The sequence below is a fragment of the Phoxinus phoxinus genome (assembly GCF_949152265.1).
Source record: "Phoxinus phoxinus genome assembly, chromosome: 11".
NCBI lineage: Eukaryota > Metazoa > Chordata > Actinopteri > Cypriniformes > Leuciscidae > Phoxinus > Phoxinus phoxinus.
The window spans coordinates 16664413-16677452 of NC_136886.1; the positions used below are offsets into that span (position 1 = coordinate 16664413).

At 40.7% G+C, this 13040-nt stretch overlaps 1 protein-coding gene across 1 annotated transcript; it reads left to right on the forward strand.

The window, feature by feature from the left end:
- Nucleotides 1–1705: 1705 nt before the first annotated feature.
- On the forward strand, nucleotides 1706–12666 carry zbtb11 (zinc finger and BTB domain containing 11). Its single transcript, XM_079627339.1, has 10 exons — nucleotides 1706–2253; nucleotides 3007–3224; nucleotides 3510–3741; nucleotides 4715–5730; nucleotides 6246–6548; nucleotides 6639–7035; nucleotides 7941–8058; nucleotides 8179–8337; nucleotides 8562–8737; nucleotides 11509–12666. The coding sequence occupies exons 1-10, from the start codon at nucleotides 1944–1946 to the stop codon at nucleotides 12024–12026; spliced, it is 3447 nt and encodes a 1148-aa protein (XP_079483465.1). The 5' UTR covers nucleotides 1706–1943; the 3' UTR covers nucleotides 12027–12666.
- Nucleotides 12667–13040: the final 374 nt, after the last annotated feature.

The window sequence follows — 13040 nt, forward strand, 5'->3', positions numbered from 1 at the left end:
GATAGATAGATAGATAGGTAATATACAAATACACAAGAACAATTGCTGACTGTGTGATTCATATGGATGAATATTAATCTCTTTATGAACTTTTTGAAGCATTTTGAAGCAACTATTTGTGGAAGTTGCGTAGTTGTCAACGGAGAGTCAGAAAGCTCTCCGAAGATGAACGAAATTCTTAAGGGTTAGGAACGAGGGTGGGTGATTAATGACAAAATTTTCATTTTAAAGACTCAACAAGGGCCGACATCTTACCATGCGCTGTAACAGCGCCCCCCTTCTGCAGACAACAGGAAAACAAGAGGGAAGAGCTCATATCTCTCTCTCTCTATTCAGATAGCTTTATTGGCATGACAAATCAATACATTTTGTATTACCAAAGCCTTAAAACAACATAGAAAATGATTTAGAACATCTGAATCTTTAGCAAGTAAGCCCTCTTTATCCTCAGTTTAAATGATCCACTATCACCCTTGGCCTTTAGTGTCCTGTAGTCCACAAATTAAAATAATTTAAAGATGAAAAATTATTAAGTGACAACAGGCAGCACGGTATCCTTTGAATTCATAGTAATATTATTTTAATTATTTTCTAAAATTGACTGCTTTATGATTACTGGCAAACAGCTTTCCATCTGTGATTGTGAGTATGCGTGTATGTGTATTTCAGCCATTATGAAGAGGGACTTTATCAGTACGGCAGGTCAGAAGTGTGCAGGGACTAAATGGGTCTTCTCAATGGAAGGAATGTATCAATGATAAGGATGGACTCGGCTGTGTGGACAAACTGATGCAGTGAACAACCCAAGCCTTCACAGAAGAGTATGTGATGAGTCATTTTGGTTTTGGTTGCCTGGCAACCCTCTACAGAGGTGCTGGCTTTTCAGTTATCTCTGTCAGATGATGTTCCAGCAGAGAGAGAGAGAGAGAGAGAGAGAGAGAGAGAGAGAGAGAGAGAGAGAGAGAGAGAGAGAGAGAGAGAGAACACCCTATAATGAATGTCAGTGGGTGTTTGAAGCTTCGACTCTTTAATTAAATCAATGCAACCACCTGTAAGATTATTACAGACCAGTAAGATTCAAATTTAGCCAGTGTGTATTTACATCAAATGCAAATAGCAAACCGTCCAATAGCCTACTACATTTTACCCCTAAAACAAATTGCTTCTATTTAGATTGTGAATAGCCTCTATAATTATTTGTATTTTGTAAACTAGTTGTTATTTGATTATTGATTATTATTTGTTATTATACATTTGATAAATAGCATGTAGGCTACCTTCTACACTTGAAGGTTTTAAGTTGATCTTCAGCAGGGCAGGCTAGTTGTGCCCCTGCATAAGGAGCTTAAATAACAGAGAGATAAAGAAAACAACAAATGTTAGTGAATATAAATTGATTCTTCATTTGGTTAGTCAAGGAATTATGCAGGTCAGCTCACCTTGAATAACTGGTACGATATTGTTTGTAATTAAAACCAAATTATAGTGTTTCTTAATTTATATAATATATTTCCTCCAAATATTTCGAATGCACTATGTTTAGAGAGCTAATGATTTAGTATGACACAATAAATGTCTACTTGTGACATTCGAATGTAAAACGCAGAACGTTTGGGGAAATGATTTTCTGGTGAACAGCGCCATCTGCTGGTTTCGTGACTGTCCTACACGTGAAGTGGTCGGTGCTGCTTCCGCCATTTCAAACGCAACATCCGGTTGTGCAGCAGCCATTTTGTCTGTTCAGGCAAGTCCACCCCACACGGTCAAGAACTGACGTTCCCCCTTGGAAAATATTTCAGAAATATCACAGCCGATTATTTTCCGTGTTGTATATGGAAGTGGAAACGGGCTGAAAAAATACCTTATTGAATTCTACGCTCGAGAATACCTCTCGTAGGCTGATGTGTCTTGTTTTTGTTGAGTGAGCGTCATTAATCGAGGTAATGTCGAACGAGGAGAGTTATTTAGCCATCCAGCGCTACTTGACCGATGAACGGGAGCCTTACGCACCGGGCACACACGGCAACACCAAGAGAAAGATCCGAAAAGCAGCTGCTTGTTACATTGTGCGCAATGGGATTCTTTATTACCAGAGGCGGCAGAAAGGTCTGGATGAATTCACGGAGCTGGAAGTGGTGCTGCAGGCCGAGAGGCGGAAGGAACTCATCACGGAGGCGCACATCACGTCCGGAGGGGAACACCTCAACCAGCAGCAGACATGGGAGATCATCTCCCAGAAATACTGGTGGAGAGGTACACTAATCACAACTTTAATGACCGCAAAGCTTTCCAGTTCTGTAATGCTGTGTGACAGCTGGTATCGCTGAAAATTTTCTTGTCAGTATGTCACACTCACAGCAGGTGACAGGAAAGGAAGCTACAGCTGAATACAGTGGATAAGTGTCAATAAACATCTTATAGACATCTTATAAACATATTATAAAAAGGGTGTGTATGTATGTATATGTATGGCAGTTTCTGAGATAGAGCACCATGAAATCAAATTGACAATTTATTTTATAGTATTTTTTTAAATATTGCAGTACTTATCATAAAAGCATTTATTAATTGCGATATCTGTTTACTGGCTCCAGGGCGGGACAAACTCACTCACAAGACATCACCGCAATTGCAGGTTAAACCACAATGATCCAATAATCCAAACAGTTCCCAATAAACAAAATCAACTCCCACCATACATATTTTCTCTTCTTTATTTTACTTTTGTCACTTTTTTATGTTGTAGTTGTTAACAGGGTTGTATACATTTGTACATATTTTCTTGTTCAAGCAACAGTTTCACTCAGATGTACATCATAATAGGGAAGAAAAAATTGCAACTTCCGTTTAATGCCAACTTTAAGCATCCTTGTATGTTTAGATATTAATAAGACAGTGAGATAGACAGATGCTTTATTAATCCCATGGCTAAAATAAATGCAATTTATTGATTTTTGAGACAAAGTCTGTCATTATATGTAGCCTAAACCTATCTTCTTATCACAGGTGTACTGAAGCAAGTGAAGGATTGCATCAAAGAGTGCAGTCACTGCCAAAGCAAGCAGGAGAAGGGGAGAGGCAATGCTGAAGATGCCACAAAACAAGCTGTCCGACAAGTTAGACGAAAGACCTCTGCCTGTGCCAGCGAGGAAGAGGATGATGAGGCAAATGATGATTTGGATGAGGAACAGACCAGTTCAGTTGATAAACACGAACTGGTGTTTGTAAGTACAGAATGCCATTTGTGTCACTGAATACAAAAATGTTCCCCCTGAAATTTTTTATTTAATTGGAAATATTCCATGTACAATAGTTTATTTATATTAAAATACAGCACATAGAAATCACTGTCAGTCCTACAAACAAATGTATTATTATTTCTTCAATTTAAAACTAATATAAATACAACTATTGCATATTTTTATTTTATAGACAATACAATTATTTATAAATATATTTAATATTTTGCAAATAAGTTGAAGGATATATTCTTTCATGCATGGTTATAGGTGGACAGTAAGGGAGTTGTCAAGCAGTTCTTACCCAAGCATGGGCAGACGATGCTGGACAGGTTGAACCAGCAGCGACAGAGAAATGAGTTTTGTGATATCACCCTGATCATTGAGGGTGAGGAGCATCGGGCACATAAAGCTGTACTGGCCTCCTGCAGTGATTATTTCTACGAGCTCTTTGTGGAAAAGGGTGCTGTGACCAGTCATGAAGCTGTCGTTGACCTCTCTGGTGAGAAGAATGCAGGATGCTGTTGATTGAAATGATGAAACATGTATCAATTACAAAAACTTTAGTAATTTACAATATTTGTACAATAATATGTACTTTTTAAAATTTGTATACCTCCATCCACCATCTTGGCATAAACGTATTACTGAGCAAATTGCAATGCATTCAGGAGCTCCCATGTCTTAACATGTCTAGTTTACCGTCATAACAAATACATGATTTGAAATACAGTTAGAAATCAGCAAATACTCATTCATATAATTTAAATGATCAATACATTAAAAGTTTTTAATTCCATAAACCTCACAGATAATAGCAAATCCTCTGTGTAATCCAGATGAAATACTACTTCCCTTTTATTATTTATTCGTTGTTTTTAACCATTTCTTTATTTGTGAAAAATACCGTTATGATGATTATAGAATTCATAAGTTGCTGTCTAAAGTAAAAAAAAAAATTTTTGTATAAATTGATCTTCAGAGATCTTTAGAAAATGATGTAAAATGAAATGCATTTGATTGAAGCATGTGTAATTTAATTTACTATCCTTAAATTAAATGGTATGATATCATATATATCGACTTTATATCATCCATCACCCACCTCACTCTCTAAGATAATGCCATCGGCCATCAATAAATCTATATAAGTCAAGCAGTAATGTCTAAAATGTTGAATAGATAGGCAGCTTCCTAGTTTGTAATTTGTGTGAGAGCATTAACCTGTTAAAGGTAGGTCTACACTATGGAACTTTTGGCCCATCTAGTGGTTAAAAAACAAAACTGCATGCATTTTGCAGAAGAACATTGTTTTTGTTTCTGCTTCGGCTCTGTGTGATTTTGCGGATGAATATGACCTTTTACAGTGAACTCTGTTTGAGAGCTGCGTATGGCATGATGTATTGAAAATATATATATGCATATTTTACATATTTAAATCCTAACTTTTTCTTTTGTGTTGTTTTACCTGCCAGGCTTCAGCAAGGCCAGTTTTCTGCCCTTAATGGATTTTGCATACACCTCCAATCTGACCTTTAACTTTTGTGTGATGGCAGAGGTAGCCACACTGGCACGACACTTACTGATGGCTGAAGTGCTTCAGATCTGTGAATCTGTGCATAAGAAAGTAGAAGAACAGAAGCTGATGGTCTATCAGAGAGGAGACATCCACACTGTGGTGGCCAGCCCGCCTGCGCCCCCTCAGCCAATCACACCCACCGCTTCCGAAACTTATGTGGTAACTATGCAGAGTGATGACACAGCTGAAGCAGGACAGTCTCTGGCTGTAATCGCAAGTGAAATCGGGACGGCTGAATCGCTGGCCTTGCTTGCTGGTGCGACCATCGATGGCGAAACAATGACTGTAGTTACTCATAGTGGACAGGCTGGCTCAGCTGAGTCTCTCGCCATGGTGGCTCACAGTGGCCAGGCAGAGGAGGGTGAGACCATGACTTTGGTCACTCACTCCGGGCAAGCGGGTTCAGGTGAGTCCCTGGCTGTAGTACAGGCTTGTTGGTCTGTAGAAGAGCCACTTGTTGGTGACACTCCTGTTGCAGAGTGTATTCAAACGGGAGCCTATCTCATTAGTGTGGATCCTGGCAAAATGGACGCTTCTGAGATTGTGCATTTAGCTGCGGCAGCGCCACCTGCTGCGCAGGATGAGCCCCAAGCTTCTGAGCCCACAGGCCAACCTGAGCCGGCAGCAGCACCACCACAGCCAGCCCCTGCACCGGTCAGGAGGAGGCCAGGAAGACCCCCTAAAGTGAAGCAGCCGGAACCGCCACCTCCTCTTCCTTCAGAGGAGGAGCCCACGGAGATGGAGGGGGTTGAGGATGGATCCGGTGCAGATGAAGAGAGAAAAGAAGAGGAATGCAAAGATCCCAACAAGAGATACCTCAGAAAACGATCCGTGAAAGAAGGAGGGTACATTCGTCTTCATATGGGACTTGAGACCGAGGAGGAAGAGAGAAGCACCTCACCCCCTGCAAAGGTATGCACTCCCATTCACTCGACATATGATTCATCTGTAAATGTGACGATGGCCTTGTCCCAGATGATGCCCTTTAGGACTTGGCACATTTGTAAGGTCCACAAGACCCGCAGGGTGGGCCATCTGTCATGTTGTGGCTTAAAAGTGTGCCTACTATGTGGCCTTGATGCACCCTTGATATCATAATGTACTAAAATGTTCATACAAGTAAAATGTTAGTACTTTTTACACTATATTACATTTACACCACAAATTTAAACCTTACTTGAAAATGGTATAAAGATTTTTCAAAATCACATAATACATTTAAAATGCAAGAGTGCAGCCAAAATGTTGGCACATGCATTTTAAACTAGATTAAAAAAGAAATCATAGACACAATTTTTGTCATTGACAGTCATTTAATGAGCCAACGTTAATTAGTTATTTAATGAGTTATTGTTTAATGAGCCAACGATTGGATACAAAAAAAAAATTAGTCTGATTGTCTTCATAGAATCTTACTGTGTCCCTAGACACCTCAGAGACTTGCCAGGAGAGGTCGACCGGTTCAGTCTGTGAAGAACAATCCTGATGAGATTTCAGAGTCAAACATAGAGGCTGTTGCTGATGCCGAAGTGCCTTTAGCAGAGGAACTGGAGCCTGTTGTCGACCAGCCAGAGACTCTGGAGGAGGAGGAGGGCGCACTGCAGGGAGACCCAGGAGAAGTTGTGGAGGGTGAACATGCGTGTAATGAGTGTGGCATGGTGTTCCAGAGGCGGTACGCCCTCATCATGCACGCTCTGAAACATGAGAAGGCTCGCAGCTTCAAGTGCAGTGTATGTATCCTTGGGCTAAATAAAAAGTAATTCTTGCCTGATCTTTATGCATTTTGGTTATTTTTCCTGACCGTTCTTTTGTCCTCACAGATTTGTAATAAGGAGTTCCAGTACGCAGCGTCACTCCGTGCACATTTGGCCCGTCACAAGCATCAGAAGACCCAGAGAGTCAGCATGACACGGGCCATGGCCACAGAAGATTCTCAGGGGTCCGAAGACCAGGCGAGGTACCGCACCAAACGGGAGTTTGTGTGCGACATCTGTGGCAAGACTCTGCCCAAGCTGTACTCCCTGCGCATTCACATGCTGAACCACACAGGGGTGAGGCCGCACTCCTGCAAGGTTTGCGGGAAAAGCTTTGCCACCAAGCACAGCCTGAAGATGCACCGTGCGCTGCACGACTCCCTCAAGAGATTTCAGTGCACTGTCTGTGAGAAGTCTTTTGTCACCAAAAGAAGCCTAGAGGAGCATACAAGCATTCACACAGGTACACACAGATATTTTGCTTGTGCCAGGCCAAAACAAATACTTAAATATGCAGGCATGCATACTGGTATTATGTGATTAGTATTAACTATACGAGTTCTGATCAAAAATTTTAAGCATTTTAATTATTTACATTTATTCATTTAGCAGACGCTTTTATCCAAAGCGACTTACAAATGAGAAACAATAGAAGCAATTAAACTAGCAGTAGACCAACAGTATGTTAGTGCTATGACCCTTCACAGTACAATCCAACGTACAGTACTTTTTTTTTTTTTTTTTTTTTTTTTTTGTTAGAATAGAGAAGAGAGTGTTAGTATTACTGGATTAAATGCTGCCGAAAAAGATACGTCTTCAGCAATTTCTTAAAAATGGGTACGGACTCAGCGGCTCTGGCTGAGTTAGGCAGATCATTCCACCAGTAGGGAACAGTCATGGTAAAGGTCCGAGAAAGAGATTTTGTGCCTCTTTGAGATGGCACCACAAGACGGCGCTCGCTTGCAGAGCGCAAGTTTCTGGATGGCACATAAGTCTGAAGTAATGAGTTCAGGTATGAGGGAGCAGTGCCAGTGGTTGTTCTGTAGGCAAACGTCAGTGACTTGAATTTGATGCGAACGGCAATTATAAAATAATTTTCCGATGTAATTTTTGATAACCGCCTGTTTTACAGAAATAGTGTTTAAAGAATAATGTTTTAGTGGGGGAAAAATTGGAAATTTGGAATAATGTCATAGTTTCGATTGGAATACATCTCATCCAGTCTGGCAGTAACATATTAGTAAAAGGTAACAATTGAGTCGTATTGTTGTCTAAGCTAATTTTTACGCTTTTAGTACGGTATTAATGCAGTCATTAACATTATGATAGTGCTAAATGAGCAGTTCATAATAGCAGTTTGTTTGACAGGTGAATCAAAGTACTTATGCACAACCTGTGGAACATCTTTTCACCGTGCATCCGGACTGAGCAAACACCTCAAGAAACATCAACCCAAACCCGATGTCCGCTCATTCCACTGTACTCAGTGAGTGCCTTTTCCCTCCACGCATGCACACGACTGCTTTCTATGAACCCCCCCCAATTAAACTTTTATTCACGTATCTTCCCACATAATGGTTTGACACCTTTTGTTCCTTCATTATAGCTGTGATAAGAGTTTCTTTGAAGCGAAAGACCTGCAGCAGCACATGAATAAGCACTTAGGCCTAAAGCCCTTCCAATGTCAGGTCTGTGGGAAATGCTACAGCTGGAAGAAAGACTGGTACTCGCACGTCAAATCGCACACTGTTGCAGAGCCCTTCAGGTGAGGGTGATAAACAACGTTTATTTTTATTTTATTTTTTGGGTGCTTATTGAAGAAACTATTAAAACATTGCTTTACAAATATCTCTAATGATCTAGTTTCTACACTGCAAAAGGGCCTGTTATGGAAATTATATTTCTCTATTATATGATATCTGAACTCGCTGGCTCAAGCACTTGTTAGAAGTAGACGGTGAACTATATTGTGTTTTGACCTTTTGGCAGGTGTAATGTGTGTGGGAAGGAGTTCTTTGAGAAGGCCCTGTTCAGACGGCATGTCAAGAAAGCCACTCATGGAAAGAAGGGCAGAGTGAAGCAGAACTTGGAAAGAGAGTGTGAACACTGTGGGAGGAAGTTCACACAGCTCAGAGAGTACCGCCGCCACATGAATAATCACCAGGGTTAGTGGAGAATCATACATAAACGCATGTAGAATGATAATAAATCATTTATATGCAGATTTAGGAACTGTTTCACCCAAAACAAACAAAAAATGTAAAAAGGAAAATGTAGTTTCACCACAATAACTCTGGCAGCAGTATGACTTTATCAATAGCTGCGTTTACATGGACCCTAATAATCTGATTGTGATCAGATTATTAGCACAGTCGGAATAAAATAGTCACATGTAACCACGTCAATCGGAATGAATTGCCCAAATCCGATTAAAATTACATTTGGATTGTGGGGTGGTTCAAACCTTTTTTAATCTGATTGAGAGGAATGTATCTGATTTAAAACTGAAACTGGAAAGTACTGCGCATGTTCAATGACGTAGAGATGGCGTAATGACGTATGACGGGAGGAACGAGCTGTTGTGTTTGTTGAATGAAGTGTCTAAATTACTGTCGTGTCATTCTAAAATTCTCCTTCCACTCATCATCTGTGAAGTGGAGCAGGACAGCATCTCACCAGTCCTTGTTTCAGACTCTCATCCACAGACGCCTTGTTTTGGGTGCGAGAAGGGGCGTTTTTACTGCATATAAGCAGCACGGCAACGCTTCGTTGTTTTTCTCCCCACAAATATACCGTTTCATTTCTCCACAATTAGTAATACTAATGTTACAGAAAGTCACAGACATGCATGCGTATATATTTGTGTGTGTGCATTCATAGCTACTTCAGGAAGATAAAAAAGGATTCTGCTTTAAAAACAAAAAAATATATTTTTGTCAAAAACAACAATTTAATACTTTTTCCCCGATTTCACAGCCTTAAAGGGATACTTCAGGTCAGGATTTAGCATTAAGATTTGTATCAGTAGAAAACCTGTAGTATTTTCAAATTACCATGCTTCCCTCCCTCATATTCCCCTGAGACGAGAGATTTATGTATTTTTTGTCTGTAAAAATCCTCAGATGACACAAAAATTGTCATTTTGCGTCATCGGAGGATTTTTTGGCCAGAGGCTAGAGACTACAGCCAGTAGAAGGCGCTAGATCTGCATGTTTTCAACCCGCCCATAGAGGGTGGGATCTCACTCACAGAATGTACAAATAGTGTCAGCCATCTTTTTTTGGAAGCTAAGCTAACAGGTTCTTATTCTGTGGAGAAAGCTGAGTAGTAGGGGTTACCATACTCTTTTTCCCGGACATGTCCGGTCGTCGAGATCGTCCAAAATGTCCGGGATTCGGCTTTTGCTTTCTGCAGTTGCCATTCATTGTTTACATGCACACCTTTTGTTTCAATCTAACTGAATTCATTCCGATTGGTGAATCTGAATGCAGTGTTTACATGAACGCTAAACAAGTGATCGGTTGATGTCCTTTTAACATTGCTAAGAAAATTCCCGCTCCTCCTTGAAAGATATGAGACCAGTGCGTCTCACAGGTGTCGCTCATCAGTAATCACGCCACCGGCCTCGCGTCGTTCTCCCGCGGCCCTCAGTCTCGTCCTGCTCGCCACAGTAAACATAATGAATGGCGACTGTAGAACGCAAAAGCCGATTCCCGGACATTTTGGGCGGTCTCGAAATCCCGGGCAGACTCGTCACGGAGACTCACTAGTAGCCTAGCCTTGTTGTTTAACTGCGCTCTGTTACCGGTAGGTGTGGCCTCATAGGGCAGTGAAGCAAGTGCATTCTGGGAGTTGTTGTCTTTCATCCACATGAGCCACAAATACATTTTCTGGCTTGTCTCAGTCTAGAAGGCTCCACATTTCTACTACATAAATGACCCATTTTAAATACACATTCATCTTTACAGAGGTGAAGTATCCCTTTAAGCCTATAGTCCCAGACTAAACTGCATGTGTTAACTGAAAGCAACTTGTGCTGACATATCTTAAATTCATTGCCATTGTTTTGTCTCAAGATGCACACCAGTTATGTTTGGCACGTTTATAAAAGCTACTAAAATGTCCTAAGGCCTAATCCTGGCTTAATCTAAGCCTTGTCTGTGAAACCAGGAGCCTATACCATGAAGCCGGTTTAGGTGATAGGCAGGTATGTTTCAAATTAGCTTGTGCCAACCCTAGGTTTTAGGCACCATGAAAGTGGCTCAGCTTTTAGCTGTGTTCATCACCATAGTAACTTGCGCTCCACGGCATTTAAATTTGTGACAATTTTTGATAAATAACATTTTTTTTTAAGTTTTAAAAAAACAACAACAATTTGCGCTCCACGGCTAACCTGTTAATCTGGGCAGGTTATGTTCTGGGAAAGAGATCTCAAACCTAAACGGGACCAATCAGCTGTGAGCAAAGTGACACATCTCTGACGAAATAAAGTCACTCCCCCAGTTTCTCTTGCCTACAATTAAAGGTTACTATATAATAAACTATTTTTAAATACAAAAATTGTCTGGCTTTGAGCGATTATTATTCATTATAATCAGCTCAGCTGTATCTGCAAGTATCATGGTACCAACAAATCCTGATTGAATTGGTTTGGTTTTGTCAACTTGAAACGAATCCTGTAACCCTGAGTTTGTTCAACTACCATCATGGTATTGGCCCGGACCAATATTTGCTTTGAAAAGATTTCTCTATTCTACTGTAGGTGGTGCTGCATGTCATTCTTGTTGATATGTTCAGCCTAATAGACATCCTACACATTTCATGCTTGTATTTGGCAGTGTTACAGGCAACTGACATTTTGATTTAGGTGTCAGCCACTTGCAATGCGTATAAATAGCTGAGTATAACAGATGTCATGCTGGTCTTTTTTTTTCAGGAGTGAAGCCCTTTGAGTGTCTGACCTGTGGCGTTGCATGGGCTGATGCTCGTTCGCTGAAGCGCCATGTTCGCACTCACACGGGCGAGCGCCCTTACGTGTGCCCGTTGTGCCAGGAGGCCCACATAGATGCCAGAACGCTGCGGAAGCACATAACCAAGTTCCACGGAGATCAGTTGCCCGGCAAGATCATGCTGGAGAAGGACACTCTGCAGTTCCACAACCAGGGCACGCAGGTGGAGCACGCCGTCAGCATCCTCAGCTCTGAGCTGCCCCCTGAACTCCAGCCTCCACAGCCTCCCGCCACAGAGGAGATAGAGACCGTGCTCATCACCGAAGAAACCGTGGAGGCAGTGCAGGCTATGAGTGACGGCAGCGTGGCCACGTTGTCCGACCAGAGTATAATGCAGGTGGTGAACTACGTCCTGGCACAGCAAGCTTCAGTCAAGGTGGAAGATGCACCAGAGATCATCCAGACCATGGAAGTGGAGGTGGCCCATGTGGCAGAGGTGGAATGAGACACAAGTTCTCAGATCTGTCTAAAGCATCATAGTGACTTGGCAGTAAAAGTAATATGAATAAGGGCAGGCTTATTCTTTTTTGTTGTCATATGCACCCTGTGTGATATTGTAAAAAGTGCTCATTTATTTTTGATGTAAAATGTAAATTAAAATAAGCTTAAAAGACTCTTGAGTTTGCTGACATCACCCTTCTTACAGGTGTGTGTGTGTGTGTGTGTGTGTGTGTGTGTGTGTGTGGTGTGAGAGAGAGAGAGAGAGAGAGAGAGAGAATCAGTGCATGATGTGTATGTGAATATGCTTGATTTACATTATATGTAAGCTTCTGTATACACTTGTACATAAACAGAATAATTTGCATTGTAATAGTCATAATCAAGCATACAACATGCAGATAGATTCCAATATAAATGTTTGACTTTTTTGGAACTAGGTTACATTTTTCTCATTATTAAGGCTGTTTTGTTTTTCTTTCATTTTGATCATTTGTAAAGAATATAACAGTCTTAGCAAAAGGGCCATAGGCTCTTGTCGGTGGTATAATGCGGTGCCTCTCGGTCTCAGCTGAGTACTATGTATAGCAGCAGAAATGACAACCAAATAAAAAACTCCCTGTCTGCAGGGATTCACCATGTGCTCTATTTCTTTTCTCTTTTTTTCATTTTTTCCTCTGTCTTGAAGTGAAAATGAAAATGTGTGAAGTCCATATGCACCACTAGCAGCATCCCAAGATTTGTGAGATCTGCCCTTGTAAAAATGTACTATTATTAGAATTGTTAGAATATTGGTGCATGCTTCATAGAATGATATTAAATATATTGGTGTTATAGTTTCTAAATGTGTTCTGGTTACCACTTTTCTCAACATGCAACATTGCATTAGAAGCTATAGTAATATTGTTTTAGCCAGCCAGTTTTAACTTCACTCTAAGTTCACTCATTTTAAACGTCATTAGAATGTAAATAACTGGAGCTATTAAAGTATTTGTTAATCTTAATCTATTACAAATAACAG